The sequence below is a fragment of the Cynocephalus volans genome, chromosome 11 (assembly GCF_027409185.1).
Source record: "Cynocephalus volans isolate mCynVol1 chromosome 11, mCynVol1.pri, whole genome shotgun sequence".
NCBI classification, from domain to species: domain Eukaryota; kingdom Metazoa; phylum Chordata; class Mammalia; order Dermoptera; family Cynocephalidae; genus Cynocephalus; species Cynocephalus volans.
The window spans coordinates 92,057,242-92,080,572 of NC_084470.1; the positions used below are offsets into that span (position 1 = coordinate 92,057,242).

The 23,331-nt window shown below is 48.4% G+C and overlaps 1 protein-coding gene across 4 annotated transcripts; it reads left to right on the top strand.

The window, feature by feature from the left end:
* Positions 1-1,306: 1,306 nt before the first annotated feature.
* TTLL3 (tubulin tyrosine ligase like 3) lies at positions 1,307-22,021 on the top strand. 4 transcript variants are annotated; one of them, XM_063113601.1, is made up of 15 exons: positions 1,307-1,634; positions 1,848-1,939; positions 3,519-3,687; positions 3,826-3,923; positions 5,219-5,347; positions 6,054-6,168; positions 6,918-7,016; positions 8,540-8,735; positions 11,661-11,809; positions 14,991-15,234; positions 16,352-16,787; positions 19,626-19,798; positions 20,488-20,564; positions 20,734-20,960; positions 21,162-22,021. In XM_063113601.1, exons 1-15 carry the CDS (start codon positions 1,307-1,309, stop codon positions 21,447-21,449), a joined length of 2,820 nt encoding a protein of 939 aa, XP_062969671.1. In that variant the 3' UTR covers positions 21,450-22,021. The 4 variants fall into 4 exon arrangements, with proteins under 4 accessions (XP_062969671.1, XP_062969669.1, XP_062969670.1 ...); XM_063113599.1 differs by lacking the exon at positions 20,488-20,564 and having other exon boundaries at positions 19,626-20,061; XM_063113600.1 differs by lacking the exon at positions 20,488-20,564 and having other exon boundaries at positions 3,522-3,687; positions 19,626-20,061.
* The last annotated feature ends 1,310 nt before the right edge of the window (positions 22,022-23,331 follow it).

Below are 23,331 nucleotides of genomic sequence, written 5' to 3' on the forward strand. Positions count from 1 at the left end.
TCATTGGTTAGAACACTGCCTTGTAATACCAAGGTCAAGGGTTTGGATCCCCATACCAGCCAGCCACCAAAAACAAAAACCAGCAAAGCTGGGTTCTTGGACCAGGGTGCTCTTCCCTGGATTCAACTTGAGTGCTAGAAGGCACTGCTAGAGTTTGTCTCTCAAACTGCCTCTTTGCTATGTCCATGGCCAACAAGGCAACCCTTCTGTGTGGTAACATGGAGTCATGTTTAAGAGTGAGGCTTTGGAGTCAGACCTGGGTTCCATGCTGCCTCTGCTTTGTGATTTGAGGCAAATTATTTAACATCTTTGACTTTTGAGGATAATATTTTGCCACAGCCTCCAAAAAGGTTACTTACAGTCTTGGCCTGGAGGCTGAGCATAACTGTTCTGGTCTGTTTCTTCAGCAGTTGACTCAAATGATGATCTGTTTTTCTATTTCCAAGTTATTGGGAGGAGGGTGTTCTCTGCACCTTATGATTATTCCCCCATGTACTGCCCTGGTATTCATATCTGTCCCCCCAACGACCTTGTCCTAGCCCCATCTGCCAGGCCCTGCAGATCTGATCTGGCCTCACCAGGCTCCAGTCACACTGGCTGCCTTTTATTTTCCCAGAAAGGCTTTTACTGTCTTCAGGGCTGTTGCTGAGACTGTTTCCTCTTCCTGGAATGCTATTGCTCCCCTCTTATGCTGGTGCCTCCTGGCTCCTTTGTGTTTATCCTTCAGTTTAAATGTCACTTCTTCAGAGAGGACATCCTTGACCACCGCTATCTAAAGTGTGTCTGCGCCTTCCTGGTTTCACCTCATTGCTTATTCACTGCCCTTACTGTACCTAAAGCTAATTTATTCTTTTGTTGCTTGCTTTTTATTTCCCCACACTGGGCTGTAAGCACCCAGCACAGTGCTTGATCCTCTATAAATGCTGTGGAATGACTCATACCCTAGGGTCACTGGCACACAGGTGCTGGATACGGAACCACGACACTAACACTAACTGGTGGCCCAGCGCTCCTCTCTTCCACCATCAGCTCCTCGCACATCAGGGGTCTGGCCGAGAGTCCTGCCCGCTGAAGGACGCCCTCCCTCGACTGACCCGGGGCCCACAGCAGCCCCTACCCTCTCCCATCCGGCCACCCCGGGTCCGATTGTGCCGGGGGAATGGTTTCCAAGGCGACAGCAAACAGAGGGCGGGGTCTCGGAACGAAGGGCCCGGCTCGGGCCTGGGCAGGGCCCTCCCCGGAGAGGCGGCGAGCGCCGAGGGGAGGCGGGCTCGGGGGCGCGGCGAGGGCGCGCGGCGAGGGGCGCATGCGGGGCCCCGGCCCGGCGCTTCCCCTGGGCTCAGGGGAGCTGGGGCCGGCGCGCCGGGGCTCGGCCGCCTGGTGCCGGCAGGAGGGCGGCCCGGTGTGCAGCTGGCCGCGGAAGCCGCAGCCGTGCGGAGCACGCACAAGTTCCCCCTCCCCGTGGCCCTGGGCGCGCCGCTCCGGGCTCCGGCCGCCCGGAAGGCTGCCATGGCCGGGGCCCACCTCCGCCGGGCCGCAGGAGTCCTGCGCGGGCGGCCCCCTCCGGGCCTTCGAGACGCCCCCCCGCGACTCCCCGCACACCCCGGCCTTGGAGGATCCTCCGCGGCAGGACGGTGAGGCCCAGAGCGGCCCGCCAGCCCCAGCCTGCGACGGCCGCGAAGAAGAGAATGAACCGGGGTCGAAGGAGAGGGGGTCGGGAGAGGAGCGGCGGGGGATGGGCATTCGGATGAAGGGTGCAAAAAGAGAAGGGACATCGGAGAAACCTAGACTGAGACCCTAGGCCGAGCCCCCAACCCACCCGGCCTTTACTCCGCATCTTTCTGCAGGTTCCCTTGTCCTCTGGCCAGGATTCTCCAAGGCGTCTCACCACATGGGCCGGCTCAGAAACGCAAAAATCCACGTGGACAGAGCTGTCAAGGTCGGAGGGGGGCGGCGTTTAGAAAGGGCGGCTCAGCCTGCCTCCCTGCACTATTTAATCACATCCTTTAAAAAAAAAAAAGAAAATAATAATAATAACTTTGACTCCACACCCGTCCTCAACTACCGCCCCATTTTTCTCCCCCCCTCACTCTCGGAGCCAAGCTTCTGGCAGAATTGACTACTCACTCTTTCCTCACCTGAGACGCACTCCCTCCATTCTGGTTCCCTCCCTTCCCCACTGCCATCAGAAACCACTCTAAGGTCTCTGGTGCCCTCCAAGGAGCCAAATCCAGCAGCCTCTTTTCTGTCCTGATCTTGGGTGGGCAGCTTGTGTCATTCTCTGCTACTGCCCCACGCACCCTTCCCCAGTGGCGTCTGACTGCCCACTCCCAGTTTTCCTTTTCTCTCCCTGGCTGCTACTTTTCTGTTGCCTTGATGATTCCTCGGATATTACTGGTTCCCTGGATCCCTCCCCAGTCCGTGGCTGTCTCCATGCTCTGAGTCCAGTCAGTGTGCTGCATCTCTTACATGCCCTTTCCAGCCCAACCTTTAACTCCACACCCCGTAGAGCCAGCCCCCTACTTGACATCTCCACCCAGAGAACTTACAAGCATTTCAAACTCATGTCCCAAACTACCCTCTGATTTTCCTGCCCAAACCTGTCGCCCTCTCCAGTCTCTGGCCTTCTGGATCTGTCAGTTGCTCACCCTTAAGTCTGATCTTTCTCTTTCTACATCCTCACATCTAATCCCATCAGCAAAACTAGTCATCATCTCTATCTTCAAAACAAACCTCAATTCTATCACCTTCTCCCCATCTCCACTGTAAGTACCCTCATCCTAGCTAGCTATTGTGATTTCTCTGCTGTGCAAACCACAACAGCCTTCTAACGGGTCTGCCACCATCCCTGTCCCCCCCATCTTTGGCAGCAAGCCAAACTTGTAAAACCCAAATCTGTTGCAAGGCCTCAGGGCCCTCCACAGTCTAGCCAGTGCCTACTTCCTCAGGATCTCTCCCCTCCTTTTTCACTCCTCTCACCCTGGCCTCCTTTCAGTCCCTCTGGCCTCTCTCCAGCCTCAAGGCCTTTGCACATGCTTTTCTCTCTTCCTGAACTGCAGTTTGCCCAGCTCTGTACATCGGTGGCTCTTTTTCAACCTTCCCTGACCATGTATTTCTAAGTAGTTTCTCTGGGTCCCTAAATATCATATTCTGAAACCAGCCTGCCTAGATTTAAGTTCAGATTTAAACCAGCCTGCTTTTTCACTTAACCACTGTGTGGTCTTGGGCAAACCACTCAACCTCTCTATGCCTCTTTCATAACCAGTAAAATTGGGATAACAGTATCTAATAAAAACGCATTTAAGAGCTTAGTATATAGTAGATACTCAATAGATATTAGCTATTACTATGATCATTATTACTCTGCATATTTATCTCTACTTGTTTATAATGTCTCTCCTACTGCAATATAAAAATTTCCTGAAGACAGAGACCATAACTCTGATACACCATCATATCCACTATATCTGACACTGAGGCGATACTTACTGAACAAGCATCCATCTCTCACCTTACAGCAGAAAAAGATCTTTATGATCCAAGGCCGCTACCCCGTGATCCGGTGTCTCTTGCGCCAGAGGGGCTGGGTGGAGAAGAAGATGGTCCATCACACAGGAACCATCCTGCCACCACCCCAGAAGGATCTGGATAGTTCAGTGATGGGTGACAGCGACACTACTGAGAACGGTGAGCAGTCCCTACCTTTCCACAAGATGCCCCTGCCTGAGTCCCTTTTCTTTGGTTCCCACTGTCCCAGAGTTGAGGTGTTACAGGTCTCTGGGGCAGGGACAGGGGCCTCATCAGGCCTGGGCTCTGCATCCACAGAGGATGAAGACAAGGATGAGGAGTTCCAGCCACCACCGCTGTTGGACTTCGATGATTTACTGGAATTTGATGACCTGGATGGGACACATGCTCTGATGGTGAGGGCCCTGGGGGCCAAGATGAGGCAGGGGGCTAGCAGAGGCTGCCTAGTCAGAGGGAGAGCACTGGCTTCCAGCTGGATGACTTTAGATGTGTCCTTTTCTTCTCTGGCCCTCAGTTTCCCCATCTATAGTAAAAACTAATTGCTTCTCTAAAGGCTGGAAAAGCCGGTAGAGTGGTGAGGGACTCAGCGGGGCTCAGACAAGGCTGGCCTGGGATTCAGAGTTCTGCTAGGTTGTAGCAGAAGCCAGCACAACCTCTGTGCATGGTAATGCCCCCTTCCAGATAAAAACCCCATAATTCCTCTGCCTTTCGCAACTGAAGGCTGGAAGGAAGGGCTTAAAAAGCTCTGAAAGGGCTGGCCGGTTAGCTTACTTGGGAGAGCATGGTGCTAGTAACGCCAAGGTCAAGGATTCTGATCCCCCATACTGGCTAGCTGCCAAAAAATAAAAACTGTAAGAGGCTGGTATGATGGTGTGGAGGACACGAATATTGAATGAGGACACTTGGGTTTGAGTTTGGCACCTCCACTTACTATTTATAGTTCATTAGTTGAACTATAAGAAATTTCCATTTCTGTATGTCAGACAAGGTTTATTTTATTTTACTTTTTGGTGGCTGTCCAGTATGGGGATCCGAACCCTTGACCTTAGTGTTACAAGGCTGTGCTGTAAACCACTTGAGCCACCTAGCCAGCCTGTCAGGCACGGTTTAATAATACTGGCAATTTTATATGGCTCAACCTCGTGAGCCTTTGGGCAAGTCCCTTAGCCTCCCTGTGCCTCAGTTCCCTTATCTGTGAAGTGGGGATAACAGTAGCCTGTACCTTATAGGGTTGTGGTGAGGATTGAGTGGAGGATTAAACGTAAAGGGCTTAGAACAGGGCCTGCTGCGTGGTATTATTGGTAATTAATAATCCTACCTCCCAGAGTTGTAGGTAGGATAGAGAAAGATGCAGTCCATGAAAGAGCCTTTGTCTTTGCTGTGTGCTGGTTGGTTTGGAGTCACTGGTGGCCACAGGCCAGAACAAGGTGTGGCATTCAGTTGTGCAGCTTGGTCACTGCTTAGGGACACACAGCCAAAGGGAGGATGAAAAGCTGGCCTGCTGTCTGCTCACCAAGCACGTGCCCTAGAGAAAGAGATGTCTCTTCTTGCCTTATGCAAAGATGGCGTGTGGGCCAGAGGCCACCTTGGAAGCATTGTGTCCTTCCTGTTCACCTACCCTGCTCAGCAGAGCAGGGAGAAGCCGCCCAGGCTATGCTGCCCACACTGGCCTCCCTCCCCACCTCCCCAGTCCCGCATGGTTCGGAACGAGACCCCCTACTTCATCTGGACCTCTCGGCGGGACGTGCTGGACTGTCGCTTCCTCTCCAAGGATCAGATGATAAACCACTACACCCGGGCTGGCTCCTTTACCACAAAGGTGGGCTCCCCAGGGGAGCAGGAAGAGGAGCTTCCAGCCCCCCAGCCCTTGGCTGGCAGCCCTGCTCCCTGCTCTCCTTGTCAGTAGAGAGAGCTCTCAGGAGAGGGAAGGGTGTATAATTCAGTGGGATTTGGAGTCTGACAGGCTTGAATTCAAATTCAGCCCTGCATGGTATCTGGCACATGTAGACATAATGAGTAAAATGGACTCCAGGATTCAAAGGGGATCTGGAGCCAGAACTAACACCAAATACAATGACTATAAGCAAGTCATTCTGTCCTGAGCAGAGGATACCCATTCTGGCTGATAAAACCATTCTGAGCTTCTCTGAGCCTCAGTTTCCTCATCTTTAAATAAGACTAGCAATAAGGCCTATCTTCTGGGGTTGTGGCAAGGATGAACAGCTCTATAATTGTGACCTACCGTTATATTATGGGTGTGTGCTGGGAAGGATTCCTAGAGGAGACAGTCCCTTCGTGATGTGAAAGGGTGGACAGGAGGGATATGGGCTTTCTCGGCAGAGGGGACAGCTCAGGCGAACACATGGGGATAGATGTGAGCAAGTCATGCCTAGCCAGTGGGGCAGAGGCTCTGAGAGCATCCAGGCAGGGTCTCCCTGAGCTGTCTGGGTGCATGCTGAGTATGGGGGAGTCCCTTGGAGCTCTCTGGCAAGTCCTACCCTGCCCCTCAGCAGCTAACTCCATAGGTGGGTCTATGTCTCAATCTCCGGAATTTGCCATGGTTTGATGAGGCTGATGCTGACTCCTTCTTCCCACGCTGCTACCGCCTGGGGGCTGAGGATGACAAAAAAGCCTTCATAGGTAAGGAGACCCCCAGCCCCATGCCTGGACCTCACAGACTAAAGGACCAGGACTAGAGCTCTGGCTGATATTGGAGAGCAATGGGCCTCTCCTTATGCCCTCATCTGCCCTCCAGATTCCCTTTTATATCCCCAGTTCGTATATTTCCCTTTTGTGGTCTCCCTTCATGAGCCTCCTAGCCTGGTCAACCCTGGCCTCCAGAAAAGCTCAGGAAGTATAGTTTATATTTTATAGCAGGTTCTAAAAGTTGGCCTGTTGGTTAAGTTTGGAATCCAGAATAGGTTCCAGGCATATATCAAGTCCCATTGTCTGGATCGGGTTCCAAAGAAAGGTGTGGGCTTCGGGCTTCTAAGGCAAAATAGGTTCTACCTCCAGAATATGTTCTAAATTCAGGTCAGAATTTAGATTTAGATCAGATGCTAGGTTTAAATTATATTCTAAATCTAAAATAGGTTTTGGGCCAAGATCTAGTTCTCAGGCTAGAATAAATATCAAAAGTGATCAGGAACAGAAGAAGGAAATCAGACAACAGGTTCTTCAGATTCTGAAGGCAGAATATGAGCCAAGTCAGGTCAGATTCTGGGTCTGGTTCTACAGCTGAAACAGGAACCAGGTCCTAACCCATATTCTGGAATCAGAAAAGGTAGTCAGGTTCCAGATCCAAAATGGGGCAGGTCATGATCAGGTTCCGGAACCAGAACAGCCTCGAGCCTAGGGGCTGAGCAGGGTATCCCCTGCCCCGGGAGCAGAGGACTTCTGGCTGACAGCTGCCCGCAACGTCCTCAAGCTGGTGGTGAAGTCTGAATGGAAGTCATACTCTATCCAGGCAGAAGAGGAAGACACCTCAGGTAAGTACTGCGGTTACCTCCACTCTCCCACCTGCTCATCCTCCCACTTCTCCACCCACTTGTTCATCCACATATTGATGCATTGTCCACATTCATCTGCCCATCCATCACCAGTCTGTTCATCTGTCTACCCTCCCATCTATCCATCCCTTCATTTACCCAGCCCCCACCTACCCACCCACTGTTGATCTCATTCATCTACCTGACACCAGCTCCACACTCCCTATTCATCTATCCACTCCCCTATCTGTCCTTCCACAGATCCATCCACCCATCTGTCCACCTGCTTTTCCATCCTCCTACCCACTACCTATATATCCTCCAGTCCATCCACTCATCCATCCTCTGTCCCAACTACCTACACACCTGTCTTCTGATCCATTCATTAATCAATTCACTGCCTCATTCAGCCCTCCCTTGGGCCTGGCATGTGGCCGAGCACCCTAAAGAGGACAGACTAAGAAGACATGGTCCTGCCCATGGGCAGCTCAGGTTTCTGAGGAGGAGGAAGCAGTGAAACCAGGCAGTTCACATGTGGCCCGAGGACCCCTTGTGCCTGAACATAAGGAACAACTGGAGTGGAGGGGGTCACAGGGAGGAACCCTCACTACATTCTGGTGCATCCCATTGCTTGCCTTTTCCCTCTCTGGATTTAGCTCCTACTTCCAAGCCCTAGTCCTATAATCCAGGGACCCATCAGCGAGGGATTCAGGAAAGTAAGAGGCAGCTCTACAGGAAGGAGGAAAATCCCTGCCTCTTCCAGATGGAGACCTTCTCATTGCTGTCTCCCGGATGTGTCATGTACAAGGAAGACTCTGTTGTGTTCCAGGATGAGGGGAACAGGGACACAAAGACCTGAGATGTGGCCAGAGACCCTGTGCTTAAGCTTTTGTAGTGTTGGGCTCAGATGGAGGTCAGATGTTCAGGGGTGAGTCAGGACTGTGAGTTTGCATTCTCTGAGGGGTTATTTTCTAGTGTATCACTTTCAGGTGTGCATCAGGGCCTTGTGTGTGGTAGCATTGCATATGCAGGTCAGCCTATCAGTGTGTTAGTGATTGTAAATGTATATCAGGATTCTGGGACTGGGTCTGAATTTCTGGTGTGTGTTGGGACTTAAGCCATGTTAGATTTGGGGGAGGGGATTCATGTATACTGGTTTCACCTAGGCCAAGGCTTCCAGGGGCATTTTAGGCAGGGTCTCAGGTATGTCAGAGGACCCAGGGACAGAGAGGCTGTAGGTATGTGCTGGAGCTATAAGTGCTGTTGAGGCCTTGGGGACATTTAGGGTGGAGCCTTACGTGAGCGACAGGTCCTGGCACAGTGGGAGCTAAGGGCAAGGCACTAGAGTCTCAGGTGAGTGACGAGTCCCAGGGTGGTAGGGGATCTAAGTTTATGCTGGACCTCAGGTATCTTTAGGGTGAGGTCTCAGGTAAGTGACAGGCCTTGGGACAGTGGGGGCTGTGGCATGTGTCAGATTACTGTCTTGATGTGGGATAGTGACAGGCTCCTCCCTATCCCTACAGGAAACAAACAGCCCACGAAACAGGAAAAAAAGCCAGTGTCAGTGTCCCCAGAGTTTGTAGATGAAGCTCTGTGTGCATGTGAGGAGCACCTGAACAATCTAGCCCACATGGACATCGACAAGGACCTGGAGGCCCCCCTGTACCTCAGCCCTGAGGGCTGGTCCTTCTTCCTCCAGCGCTACTACCAAGTGGTCCAGTGAGTACCCCCACAGCCAGGGCCGTGGGGCATGGACAGGTGCTTAGGGACAGATCTGCTCTGTCTAGCACAGCCCCCACCTCTTCCCCAAGCCTCCCCACTTTGTTCGCCCTGCTACTCTCCTGCTCAGGAGCTATCAAGGGCTCCCACTGCCTCCATAATAGGATCCAAGCCACTCTTCCTGGTTCTTGGTGTAGCATAGTCACTAAAATCATGGCCCATGCTGTCAAGTAGACCTGAGTTCAAATCCTGGCTTCGCAACTTCCAAGCTCTGTGACCTTGGGAACATTGCTAATCTTTATGAGCTTTACTTTTCTCAAATGCAAAATAGATTTAAAAATAATGTCTGAAGGTCAAGGGTTTGGATCCATGTATCAGCTGGCTGCCAAAAAATATTTTTTAAATAAATAAATAAAAATAATGTCTGCCTCAATGATGGAATTAGATAGGATAATTTGTATTATGTGCTCAGCATAGGCTGATAGTATCCACTCACAAAACAGGAATCTAAATCATTTAGATTGTATCCTGGAGGTCATTTCCCAGAGTGTGTTGCACAGGATGCTAATTCTGTAGGAAGTAAACAGATCTTATGAAAAAAGGGCTTTTGTGGTCAATCAAGTTTAGAAAACACTGGGTTGAACAAAGTTGAACAGGTTTCCCTGATGCAGGACTTTTCAGAGCCTACTGGTGGTGCGAATCCCCAAGAGAGATGGAGCATGCAGTGTCTTCATTTGGCCCCAGCACCCTCCCTCCCACAAGCATCGGAGGGGTAGTAGTTTTTTCAGAACACACTTAGGGAAAACGTTCTTGAGCAGGGGAAGGGAGTATCAAGAAGAGACTGGTGCTACTTTAGAAGATCGCACTTATCAGAGGCGTGCAGGAGGGACTAGAGGGAGAAGGCCCCTGACGGCAGGAGAATACTCAGCGAGCGTTTTTTGAGCACTTCCTGTGTGCCAAGCACTGTGCCAGGGTGCAGAAATGAAGTGCATCTGCTGCCCTCAAGGGGGACACAGCTCACAGTGGGAGGTCTGCAACAAGGCAGGTGGGAGTGCTAAGGGTCTCAGCTGGGGTGGTATTGACAGAAAGGAATGGATGGATTTCATTCCCCAGCAGGGGAAACTGAAGAACTAATGAATGATATAATCAGCAAACCCACATCATTAGCAAATAATTCATTTGTATCTTTTCTACATGTCAGAAAATGACAACTAAGTGACCCTATTCTTTCCACTTAGCTAACAGAAAATTTAAAGACATCCTTCCTAAACTAAGAATTATCAAGGCTGTGTTAGAACATTAGGTGTAAAGCACCCAAGTTCTTTTTATTCCCGATGTGGAGACAAGTTCTAGAGGGCTGTAGGAACCTCTCAAAAGATGGGATTACGTAAGAGAATGTATCCTATAAGATACATATAGTGCTGAGTGGTTCAGTACAGACAATTAGCATTCATTCATTCATTCAATATTTACTGCTATGTTTCTCAACTTTTGTTTTACAAATCCACACCTCACCAGCCAGGCTTTTATTAAGGTTGACTTTCCACAAAAACACTGGTTGTTTGTTTTTTTTTTTCTTTTTGCTAAATAAAAAATCATATTGTCATGTTGAATATACTCGTACTTTTGCAAATTATACATGCCCCTACCACACCCATATGACACTTTCCTGGGCCACATCACAGATTTACTGGGCACATACTTTGTGCCATGGACCATGGAAAAGTTTGTCAGGACTTAGGTGTGAATATTCCTGGGAGACCTTGCCAAACCCTCTCCATCTGGCCTTCCCTGTTCCTGCCACTGTTCCCCAGTGGCTGTTGCCCCCTCATTAAAAGAGAGAGAAGTTTTCCATGGCTGGAGACATACAAGGGCTAAGAGGTTAAAGAGAGGTTAGCAGCTAGTGGAGGCTTCCTTCCTATTCAGTTAGAAGCAAAGAAGTGGGAGACTGTGGCCAAGGCAGCCATCCGGGGTATTTTGTGACCTGGTTTAGCTCAGGACATTTTGTCCTGTAGGGAACAGGGTCCGTCTTTATCCGTAAACCCCTGTCTGTACAGCCCGGTTGCTAAGACCAGCTCCTGCCAAAGTGCTTACTTAGCCAACCGTTCACTCATGTAACAAATTTTTAGGGGTCACCTGATGTGCAGGTATAGTGCTTGGGGATGGGAATACAACAGAGAACAACTACAAAAATGTTCTTGCTCTTCGGGAGCTTACGTTCTAGTGAGGGGACACAGGTAAGTGTATGTTTCAGGTGGTAGTAGGTGCTGGGAAGAGAACAAAGCAGAGAGAAGCATGATACAGATGTGCTTGAAATTAGACTAGGAAGGGCCCACCTATCAACCAGGATTAGGTCCGAATTAGGAGGAAAGTGAACCGCAAAAAACAACAGCGGATGAAGGAATCAGGCAGTTTGAATCCTAGCTCAGCCACTCAATTCAGCATGTGGACTTCGGCAAGTCCCTTAACTCTCCAAGCTTCAGTTTACATTTCTCTAAAATGGGACCAGTAATACTTCTCCAGCAGCGCTGTTGAGAGGATGAGTGATAATATATGGAAAGCCATGGCACAGTGCTCGGTACATAGTGGCACCCCATCATTAGGAGCTGAAATGATTATATTCTGCCAAAGGCAATTTTAATGTAATAGGAAGGGAGGTGGCAGAAGGTAGAGTGTTGGAGTCTGGGGGGTGGGGTTGAAGGAAATGGAATTTTCCCAACATTTCCCATTCCCGTAGTCTGGGCAGGTTAGGATTTGGCGGGTGGCTTGAGGGTGGGGATGCAGGTTTGGGAGAGACCTATCTGGATCTTTAGGGGAAGGGGTGACAAGGCTGGTTGGACCATGGCCAGGGGGGCCTATGTCTCCCCTTGTCCTGTCCACCCACCTGTCCCCAGGCCCTGCCCAAGTCCCATCATCTCCCCACAGCGAGGGGGCAGATCTCAGGCACCTCGACTCTCAGGTCCAGCGCTGTGAGGATGTCCTGCAGCAGCTCCAGGCTGTGGTACCCCAGATCAACATGGAAGGGGATCATAACATCTGGATTGTGAAGCCAGGAGCCAAATCCCGCGGACGAGGTGGGGATCAGCCCTTGCTTCCTACCACTGCCCAATTACCTGCATCCCCCTCTAGAGGCCATGGAGGTTAATAGTGCAGGCACTACTGAAGCCAAACTACCTGAGTTCAAACCCCAGATTAATATTCTGTGTGACCTTGAGCAAGTTTTATCACCTCCCTGAACCTCAGTTTCCTCATCTGTGAAATGCAGATGATAATAATACCTCCTGCAAGGTGAGGATTGAATGAAGTAGTGCATCTACAGCTCAGCACACACACGTTGGCTGTTGTAATGATGATGCCAGGTCTTCCTCTTCTGCCCTCAGAATTTGGGTTAATGCTTTAGATAGGATTGGGGATAATCACGTGCAGTTAGTTGCTTGTCATGTAAGGGCTCTCAGATTCAACCAGGGTATCTTTGGGTATAATAGCACAGTGGTGAAGAACATGGATGCTGGGAGCTGGACCCCCTGGGTTTAAACCCAAGCTCTGCCTCCTGCTACCTGGAAAACTTTGGACAGGTTGGTTAAGCTCTTCTGTGCCCCATCTTGTCATCAAAAACATGGAGCCAATACCCACTCCAGAGGATTAAATGGGTATAATGTACATAAAGTACTTAGATGCTGTACCTTTCCATAGGAACTGCTATATAGTGCTGTTATTAACTACTATTCTGGCTGCTCAGCCAAGCGTGAATGGAATCTGAACAGGACAGCCAGCAAGCTGGGGCAGTGCATTAGCCCAGCCTTTAAAGACTGTAAGGATTCCCAGGATAGAGAAAACAGACTTTTGGCACCAGGTCCCTCCAAATACTGTCCTTGGGTGAGTTTCTTTATGTCCAGGTGAAGCTGTCGCAGCTCCAGACACTGTGGGACACTCCTCTTGAGATGTTACATCAAAATCAGCAACGACAGGTTCTTTTCTTTTTTAATCTTAGAAATAGTTTTGTTGCTTTTTTCCAATTATGAAAATAAGAGTTTATTGTTTAAAGAAAAACTAAAAACAAGAAAGCAAGAAAGCCACCCTTGATTTCACTAAGAGTTAACTTCGGTGAACCTTTTGGTGTATTTCTTTCTATACTTTCTTCTATGCATTTGGAGTGCATATATGTGTATTTTATTTTAAACAAGAACATCCTGTTCCGTATCCTCTTTTTTTCACTTATTATATCTTTCCCTATCAGTTAGTATAACTCATTTCTGTTTTGCACCTTTCTTTTTTCTTAACAATATTGGAGATCATTCCATTTCAGTACATCTAGATTTTTATTTTATTTTTTTCTGTTTTTAACTTATTATTATAGGCACTTTCAAACGTACACAAAAGTAGAGAGAATAATACAATGAATCTCCATATACCTTAGCACCAAATTTTAACATTTTATCTCCATTTTAAAAAAATTTAATTGAAGTGTATATATGATATACTTCATTGAAAGAGATACCCATTGTGAGTATATAGCTCAATGAATTGTCATAAAGTGAACACAATCGTGGAAACAACACCCAGAGCCAAAAAATTAAACATTACCTGTATCCTAGAGGGCCCCTCCCAATCTCTACCTTCCCAAAATGGCAACACCTATCCTGACTTACAATACCATAGATCAGTGTTGCCTGTTTTGGGATTTAATATAAATGTATGGTACATTTATACTGTACCTCATTCAATTTTACCTCATTCTATTTCACCGCTCTTACCTCATTCTATTTTATAGCTAAAATAGAATGAGCCTAATCTGGTTTAGATGATCATTATAGACTTATCTAATCCTTTTCCAGTGGCTGTTTAGATGGCCTCCATTTTTTCCTTTTTATTTGTTGATTGATTGATTGCTCTTACAAGCAACACTGTGACGAACATCATGTGCAGATGTCTTTGAGGTCTTTTCCATTTATTTCCTTAGGATAAATTCCTAGAAGTGAAATTGCTTGGGTCAAAGGGCATGAACAGTCTTAATTTTTTGTTACACAAGACATCATGTTCTTAGGAATCTTGGTAATTGATCTGGCCATTTGAGAAAGGATCTGATCTGGGAAGCAGGCACAAGTTTTTCTGTACCACTGGCAGGTGATCAGGCTGCTTTAGAGGCTAAATAGGGAAGGAATGAAAGTGATTTGTGAGTGTGTGTGTTTGGTTTCTACCATGATTCTGTTTTTTACCAGCATTAAAATCATGCCCTGTAAGCATATGATACTTAACTTCACTCATTATAAAACATAAAATTAGAATAAGACCACTCCACAGCTGTGAGAACTAAAAAAAAGAGAGATAAAGAGAGATACCATTTTCAACCTAGGAGAATGGCCAAAATAATCAATCAATCAGTCAGTCAGTATTGGGTGGGATGTGGGCAAACACGCAATCTCATACTTTCTCTCTGAGAGTGCAGGTTGGTAGAACATCTTCGGCAATTTAAAATGAAAAGTGCACATACCCTAGTTAGCAAATCTCCAGCTAGAAATCTGTTCTACGGGTAATAATAATGATATGAGTTAACATTTACTGAGTGCTCACGATGTGCCAAGCACTATCCCAAATTCTTACAATGCTTTAATTTATATAATCCTGTGAAACTGGATATAGACTCACATAACCTGGAAGGATACCCATAAAGACCTGGAAGCAACAGTTGGCTGCCTCTAGAGAAGGGGACATATTTTTTGTCACATGCCCTTTTGTACTCATTTTTGTTTTTGTTGTTTTATATTCTGTTAATTATTGGGGGAAAAATAATATATGCACATGATTTTTCAAAAAAGCCCAGTACTGGGCCGGCCCATGGCTCACTCGGGAGAGTGTGGTGCTGATAACACCAAGGCCACGGGCGCGGGGTTCCCTATGTAGGGATGGCCAGTTAGCTCACTGGGTGAGTGTGGTGCTGACATACCAAGTCAAGGGTTAAGATGACCTTACCAGTCATCTTTAAAAAAAAAAAAAAAAGAAAGAAAAGCCCAGTACTATTGACATTTTTATCCATGTATATATTCCTTTTCAACCAAACACAATTAATTAGAAAAATTAAAAGTCCTTAGCAAGTTCTCAGCTTTTCCAAAGGGAGCAGGGTTCTGATTGAGGGAGGCAGCCTTCCCCACTTGGAACTATCATTTCCACGGGGATGAGATCTTCTGTAGAGCTGCCCTGGGTCCGCTGGCCCTTCTCCCAGCCTTACTGCGCCTTACTGCCTTCCTTCCCCCTTAGGCATCACGTGCATGGACCACCTGGAGGAGGTGCTGAAGCTTGTGGACTGCAACCCCATGATGATGAAGGACGGCAAGTGGGTGGTGCAGAAGTATATTGAGCGGCCCCTGCTCATCTTTGGCACCAAGTTTGACTTGAGACAGTGGTTCCTGGTGACCGACTGGAACCCTCTTACTGTGTGGTTCTACCATGACAGCTATATCCGCTTCTCCACGCAGCCATTCTCCCTGAAGAACCTGGACAAGTGAGCCCCATCGCTGACCTCCCTTGAGCTCCCAGTCTGGTTGAGGAGCTGAGCAAACAGGCGATTTCAGTGCAGGGGAATCATGCAGCAGCGCTGAGCTCCAAACAGACTCTGCAGGCAGGCAGGCCCTCCATCTATCCAACCATCCTCCCTTCTAGCCGATACTGAGTGTGTACCCTGTGCCGTTCTCTGTTCTAAACACTTGGGATACAGTGGTGAACAAAACAAGATCCCAGCAAGAGAGCTCACATTCTAGCAGGGAGAAACAGACAAGCAATGAACATAAGTAAAATTATCTAATACGTCAAAAGGTGATATGTGATATGAAAAATAAAAAAGAAAACGTAGAGCAGGGTAAAGGGAGGTCAGGAGAAATTCAAGAGGAGAAAGGCAAGATGCAGTATTAACTCATGAGGCCAAAGAAAGCCTTGTTGAGGCCTGGCTTCAAATTCCATCTCTGCAGCTTCCAAGCTGTGTGGTTTTGGTCCAGTGAAAACCTATTTACACCTAATTTCCACATCTGAAGAATGGAGGCAGTAGTGTGAAACTCATAATTATAGCTATCAATTATTGTGTGCTTCGTATGTGAAGATGCAAGCACTCTGTGTAGATTATCTCAGTCATTCTTCATAAAAACCCAATGAGTGGGTACTATTATTAACCTCATTGTGCAGAAGTGAGGAGCACACAGGTTAAATGACCTGCCTAAGATCTCATAACCAGTCAGTGGTGAAGATGGGAACTTGAACACATCTTGGCAACTACAGGGCCCTGCTCTTACCCACTTTATTTATTTTTACTTGTAAATATTGTCTACAACATCTCTTACTCCACCTTTATCTTCCAAGCACTAGGAGGGTAAACTGAGACTATGCACAAAGGACTTAACACTGTGGCCCCCACAGTTGGCATTCTCATAGTAGTTCTAAGAGATAAGACTGGTTCTAGGCCTAAGAGAATGTAGGGGGTCCCAGGCCTTTGTCCTTTTTGTCCTCCCCATCTCAAGTTGAATGGTCCAGGGAGGCCCGGGGCTGGTCCCAAGATTCACCTGCACTCCCCGAGTTTGGGTGGGAGGGGCACAAGGGGCCAGACCTCAGCTTTCTGTTCTCTGCCCCAGATCGGTGCACCTGTGCAACAACTCCATCCAGAAGCACCTGGAGAATTCATGCCATCGGCATCCACTGCTGCCTCCAGACAACATGTGGTCCAGTCAAAAGCTCCAGGCCCACCTGCAGGAGATGGGAGCCCCAAATGCTTGGTCCACCATCATTGTGCCTGGCATGAAGGCTGCCGTGATCCACACGCTTCAGACCTCCCAGGACACCGTGCAGTGTCGGAAGGCCAGCTTCGAGCTCTACGGTGCTGACTTTGTGTTCGGTGAGGACTTCCAGCCCTGGTTGATTGAGATCAATGCCAGCCCCACCATGGCGCCTTCCACGGCTGTCACCGCCCGGCTCTGTGCTGATGTGCAAGCTGACACCCTGCGTGTGGTCATTGACTGGCGGCTGGACCACAACTGTGACACTGGAGGCTTCGAGCTCATCTATAAGCAGGTAAGGTGGTGGACACCAGGCAGGACCTCAGGGAGTCTGCACCTTCTTCCAGGAAGCCCCGTAGTGAATGAAGCACAGGGCTCTATAGTTAGGCCCAGTTCAAGACCCAGGGTTCAAGTCCCAGTTCTGCCAAGGTGACTTAGTATAGCCACTTCACCTCCTTGAGCCTCAGTTACCTCATCTGTGAAATGGAGATAATATTATTCTCATGGGGTTTGGGAGAATGAAATCAGCTAATATGGATATTTCTAGAGAGGCATATAGCATAGTGTTAAGAGCATAGACTGGAACTCCTTGGGTTTAAATCCCTGAACTATGAGCTTTACAACTTTCAACAAGTTCCTAACCTCTAGGTGGTCTCAGCTTCTCATCTGTAAGGCAAGAATAAAAATAGTACCTAATTCATACAGTTATGAGAATTAAATAAGTTGATATAAGTAAAGTATTTTAGGATAGTGCCTGGCACATAGTAAATCCTATACAAGTTTTGGCTATTGTTGTTATTACCTAATAAGGTTGATTCATGATAAATGGCATCACCCACATAATGCATGAACCTACAGTAAGAGTCAATTAATGGCAGCTGCTATCGTTATTATTATTTTACTCATCTTCTTCCAAAAAGACATTGAGTCTATGTATAGAATAGAATAGGATTTTTATTTATTTATTTTTTTAAAAAGATGACCGGTAAGGGGATCTCAACCCTTGGCTTGGTGTTGTCAGCACCACGCTCAGCCAGTGAGCCAACCGGCCATCCCTATATAGGATCCGAACCCATGGCCTTGGTATTATCAGCACCGCACTCTCCCCGAGTGAGCCCCGGTCTGGCCCTAGAATAGGATTTTTAACAATTAGTCAGAAAACCAATTTCAAGGGTTTCTGTGCTCTGGAAATAACTTCTGGCAGTTTAATTAAGTGCTTTCTGATTAGGGTTCAGCTTCTGTCAAGGTTTGGCTACAGAGAAAGAACATGCTGTAACAAACCTCAGTGTCCTTGTCTTTGTTACAGTAACTAGTCATACCTTAAATTAATATATTGGCATTTTGGTTTCAAAAATGTAAACAAGAGGGCCCACCCCGTGGCGCACTCGGGAGAGTGCGGCGCTGGGAGCGCTGCAGCGCTCCCGCCGCGGGTTCGGATCCTATATAGGGATGGCCGGTGCGCTCCCTGCGGCCGGTCACAAAAAAAAAAAAAAAATGTAAACAAGGAAATACAAGGGCAGGAAAATATGATAAAGCCAAGGGGAAAGGTACCATTGTAGTGCAGTGGTTCCTAGATGCTGGTTCATAGTCCAGAATCACCTGGAAAGCTTTTTAAAGGTGTGGAGGTCAGGAGGCCCTAACCCCAAAGATTGATCCAAAATGTATGGCTTGGGGACTGTGCATCTGCATTTTTCAGAAGTCCTGTTGTCTCCCAAATGTCATGTATCACTGATTTGTTTTTGTTTTTTAGGCCAACATGTAATCAAAGTTCACACCTCGATTTGTTTTTTGTCTCTTTAATCTCTTTCAATCTAGGACAGTCCGAGTGCTTTTTCTCCCCCATGGTTTTGATCTTTTGAAGGGACCAGGCAGGTGGTTTTGTAGAACTGGCCCACATTCTGGATTTATCTGATTGTTTCCTGTGGTGTTGTTTAACTTAGTCTTTGTTATCTGAATGTCATGTGAATCAGAAGTGAGGTCAAACAGCTTGATGAGGTTCAGGTTAAACATTTTGGCAAGAACACTTCGGAGGTGATGCTGGGTACCTCATGTGGCATCACAAGGCACATACTGTCAGTGTCTCACCATTAGTGATGCTAAGTTTGACCATGGGTTAAGGTGGTAGCTAGCAGATCTATCCATTATAAGTTACATCCTCCCCTTTGCAGTTATTAACTACTTTGTAAGGTGATACTTAGGCTGTATGCAAATTATATATTTTCCTGTCATCCTTTTTACCTAATTGTTTTGATATCTAGTTTTGATTTTTGCCTGTTAGAGTTGCAGAATGGTGTATTTTTACTTCTATTGTTCATTCTATATTTATTAGCTGAGAGTCTTCTGTAAAGATGAGCTTTCCTTCATCATGTCTGGCTATTCGGGAGCTCTAATAGCTGTATTTTTAACAAGTGCCAAGTAATTCTGATGTTTAGATAGATTCTAACCAGTATCCTTTGATGACACAGAAGAGCCTCAAACTAGCTCCAGGCTAAAAGGAGGATTGTTAGCAGGGAGGCGTGGGGGCTCTCCAAGAGCCCAGCTGCAGGAAGTACATCTTGGTTTAAGAGGTACTGAAAATTGTAAGGGAGCTCCTTTCTTGGTCACTTACCTCTGCCTCCGTCTACTTCATTCTCTCCACAGACTGCCTTCTTTAAGGCTTTTAGTTTCTGCTCCTCTATAACCTGTGTTCACGTGAGGATCTAGGCAGGCTCCAAGCCTCTTATCTGTCTGGGTGTCATAACTCAGATTCTCTCTGCAGAGAGCCTGATTGGCTCAGCTCAGAAAGCTGTCCATCAGCAGTGGCTTGTGGAAGTGGAGACCCACACATTCCAGCAGCGGCTTGGGACAGCTTAGGAGGGCAGTGGGGTGGAGGGGTGCTGGTGGGGGCATGGCTAGGACTCCCCCACTCCTCTGGGTTACTAACCCCTAGGGCTCTGTGGCTCTCTAGGTACTGATTCAGGCCTCTGGGGCCAGACCCTTTCGAAGACAGAGGTGGGCTTCCCATTTCTCAGCCCAGAAACTTCTCTTGACCTGGTGCCTCAGAAGTGAATTTTATCTCTGCTCTGGATCTTGCTGGGCCAAAGATTCTAGCACTACTGTCTGAGTGGGCCTTGTCTCCCCTTTTTGCCCACAGCCTGCCGTGGAAGTGCCCCAATATGTGGGCATCCGGCTCCTGGTAGAGGGCTCCACCATCAAGAAGCCCATGGCCATGTGTCATCGGCGGATGGGGGTCCGCCCAGCACTTCCTCATCTGCTGACCCAGCGAGGCTCTGGGGAAGGCAAAGACTCGGGGACCCCTACCCACAGGTCAGCTTCTAGGAAAGTTGCTGGGGCCAAGAGCTTGGGGCACACTGAGAAGCCAGACTCCAGTGCCAACACCTTGGCCTCCAGAAAAGAGAAGAAAGGCAAGGCGGAATGTGCCACATCCGTAGTCCAACCCAGTCTTCGGAAGTGTTACCCCCCCAGCACCAGCATGGGCTGCATTTTCACCATGACTTTTGCTAGTGGGGATAGACAACCCTCCCGCTTGAACAGATTGCCATTGAGCCCAAAGAACCCCCAGGCCTTGGGTAAGACCATTTCCCCAAAGCACCCCTGTGTCCCAAGGCAATTTCTGCCCGCTCTCCAAGCCTCTCCTAGCTACTTGGATTTGCTCCCCAATCAAAGAGCCACCAGTAGCAAGTAAAAGCTACTATTCACAAAGTATTATTTTTAAATACACAGCCAAATGAATGTTGTCCCCTCCAAAGTAGTGACCCTGTGAGGCAGTTAGATTTACTTCAAAGATGCCAGGACTCAATCCCAGGTTGATCTCTCTCCAGAGCCCAAGTTTTGCTGCTGCAGCATTCTGCCTTTGCCTCCATGCAGAGTCGCCTCTGGGGGAAAGGAACTAATATTTTATACAGCACTTAGTTTACACTGTGCTGCTACCTAACCAGCTCTTTCAGTCCTCACAGCAACCTAGCGAGGTAGGTACTGTCATCCCCGTTTTCCAGCCGAGGTATCAGGAAGTTTAAGGAAGTTGCCCGAAGTCGCACAGCTCAGAAGGGGCAGAGCTGGGATGCAGACCCAGGTCTGTTGGACTCCTGTGTTCCTCCCACTGCCTCTGAAGGAGAAACCTGGAGGGTTCCATCTGTCCTCACCCCGCGCCCCCATCCCCCCGACCCTCTGCACACACCTTGTGGGGCAACTGGTCAGCCTCTGGCCCTCCCTGGGCCTCACAACTTACCTTGCTCCCACAGCCCCTAACCACTTCCCCCGCCTCAACACCAAGGCCCCGCTGCCTTCTCCCCATGTGCTCCGACCCCAGGGGTTGGGCCTCAGACTGCAGCACAGCAAGCTGGTGGGCTCTAAGGCCCTGTCGACCACAGGCAAGGCCTTGATGACTCTACCTACAGCCAAGGTTTTGATTTCTCTCCCACCTAACCTTGATCTCAAGCTGGCACCCAGCATCCTGAAGCCACAAAAGGTGAGCCGCAAATTGTGACTCACACCCTGGTGGGCAGTGCTGAGCACCGGGGTCAGGGCTGGACGGCACAGGCAGAGGGCAGATCCCCGGCTGGCTGTGCCCCAGGAAGAGCTTGTCTCCCTCAGAACCCTCTTCCTAGACAGATCCTTGATCATCGCGCCCCTTTTCCCCTTCTTTCACACTGAGGCTGTTGCTCTCCAGCACCTTCAAGGCCCCCATCCTGGAAGTGCCTTGTCACCTCTGCCCTTTGAAGTCGGAACTCTTCCTAGCACCCATAGGAAGGTCAAGACCAAAGGCAAGTTCAAGGCCAGACTCTGCAACAAACCCAAAGCATGCCCTGAGAAGAGACTGAGCCTCCTGGAACCCCTGCCCCTTATTGATATATTCCAGAGGCCAGGGGGCATGGGCAACAGGAGGCTAGGGAAGCCCGTGCATCAGTCCCTACTACCCCTGTCCTGGATCCAGCACCAAATAAAAAGCAGCAAGTGAAGTATTCTGGGCTCCATTTCTGTTGGAGGGTGAAGAGCAGGTGGGTCAAGACCCTCTACCCCAAGGTCCACAGCAAGAGCTGGAGGCCATCAACAGCTGCTGTACGCAGCCAGGCCCAGAACTCCCACCTGGTGACAGACATGGGCTTCCTGTTCAGGGACTCCTATGGCATCTCCAATCCTTGGGTAGGGGTGAGAGGGATAAGCTTTCATTTTACTGATGAGGAAACTGAGTCTGAAAGAGGAGATGTGGCTTGCCCAAGATCATGTGGCAGTGAGAAGGCAGGGACACATTGCCAGAGCTGCTGACTGCTGGGAGTCCCCCCAGCCCCAGAGAATAAGCTGGCTGGCAGCAGAATGACATCTAATGGTCACAGACACAGGGGAAAAGGTGGACCTTCCCTAAACCAGCCCTTCTCCAGATGGAGTAGGTCTTGGTCTCTTCCTCAGTAAGGGGCTAAGGTCACCTAAAAATGGAATATCCAACAAGCTACACCCATGGTATTTCCTAGTTGTAGTGGGTTGAACGGTGGCCCCCAAAAGATATGTCTTCCTGGAACCTGTGAATGTGACCTTATGTGTGAAAAGAGTCTTTGTTGATTTAATTAAATTTAAGATCTTCAGATAAAATCATACTGGATTATCTGGGTGGGCCCTAAACCCAATGGCAAGTGTCCTTGTAAGAGTCAGAAAAGAAGAAACAGACATGAGGATAAGTCTATGTGAAGATGGGGTCAGAGATTGGTGTGATGCAGCCACAAGCCAAGGGACACCTGGCACCACCAGTGAATCTAGGAAGTAATCTCCCTTAGAGTCTTCAGATGAGGTGGCGCTAACACCTTGATTTTGAACCTCTGGCTTCCAGAACTGAGATTTCTGCTGTTCTATGCCACTCAGGTTGTGGTAATTTGTTACTGAAGCCATAGGTAACTAGTACACTAGTCAAGCTGAAGATACACATGCTCTGATCCAGAATTTCTTGCATAACTAAACCAGGAAACGTGTACAAGCAGACTCACGGCAGTATAGTGACAACTAAGTGACCTAACTGCTCTATTCAAACTCTGGAATTCAGACTAGGTGCCATACAAGACAGATGCATTTCACACTTTGGAGCAAGAGCAATCACAAAAGAATATATACAGCATGATTCCACTTACAGAAAATTCAACAGGCAAAATGAGGGCTGACCCTGTGTGGCGCACTCGGGAGAGTGCGGCGCTGGGAGCGCAGCAGCGCTCCGCCGCGGGTTCGGATCCTATATAAGGATGGCCGGTGGCTCACTGGCTGAGCGCGGTGCGGCCGGTCACACAAAAAAAATGACACACACACACACACAAAATGAAACATTGTTTAGAGATGCATATGTATGTGGTAAAACTTAAAAAGAAAAGCAAAGAATTCTCCCAAGTCAGGGCAGTCGATTCTAACCTAGACTGAACAGTAGAACCCCTTCAGGAACTTTAAAAAAAGACTGATGCCAGGGTCCCCACCCCAGGCCAATAAAACTGGAATCTCTGGGGTGCAGAACCATGGGGAAGCATGAGGATTTACGCTTCCTGTGGGGGTGGGGGAGGGGGATTCTCATGTGGGGCCAGGGTTGAAAACTGCTGCTCTACAAGAAAGAAGGTGCTTCTATTTCATGCCCCAAGCGGGGGTTATATAGGTGTCACTTTATAATTCTTTAAATCACAGAGCTGTTTTAGGCACTCCTCGTATGTTTGATACATCTTTTTGTTGTTGGTGGTGGTGGTGGTGGCTGGCCAGTACGGTGTATTTCACAATTTTTTAAAGCAAAAGATAGTCACAGAAAGAATTCTGACCACCTGGGGGAGGGGGAAATGGGGCGTTAATGTTCAATGGGTATAAAGTTTCAGTTTTAC

Bases quoted from the DNA above. Each gene is read 5' to 3' on its own strand.
- TTLL3 (XM_063113599.1), top strand. From the start codon at position 1,307: ATGCGGGGCCCCGGCCCGGCGCTTCCCCTGGGCTCAGGGGAGCTGGGG. The intron at 8,736-11,660 runs GTGAGTACCCCC...ATCTCCCCACAG, and splicing joins CGCTACTACCAAGTGGTCCA to CGAGGGGGCAGATCTCAGGC. The intron at 11,810-14,990 runs GTGGGGATCAGC...CTTCCCCCTTAG, and splicing joins AGCCAAATCCCGCGGACGAG to GCATCACGTGCATGGACCAC.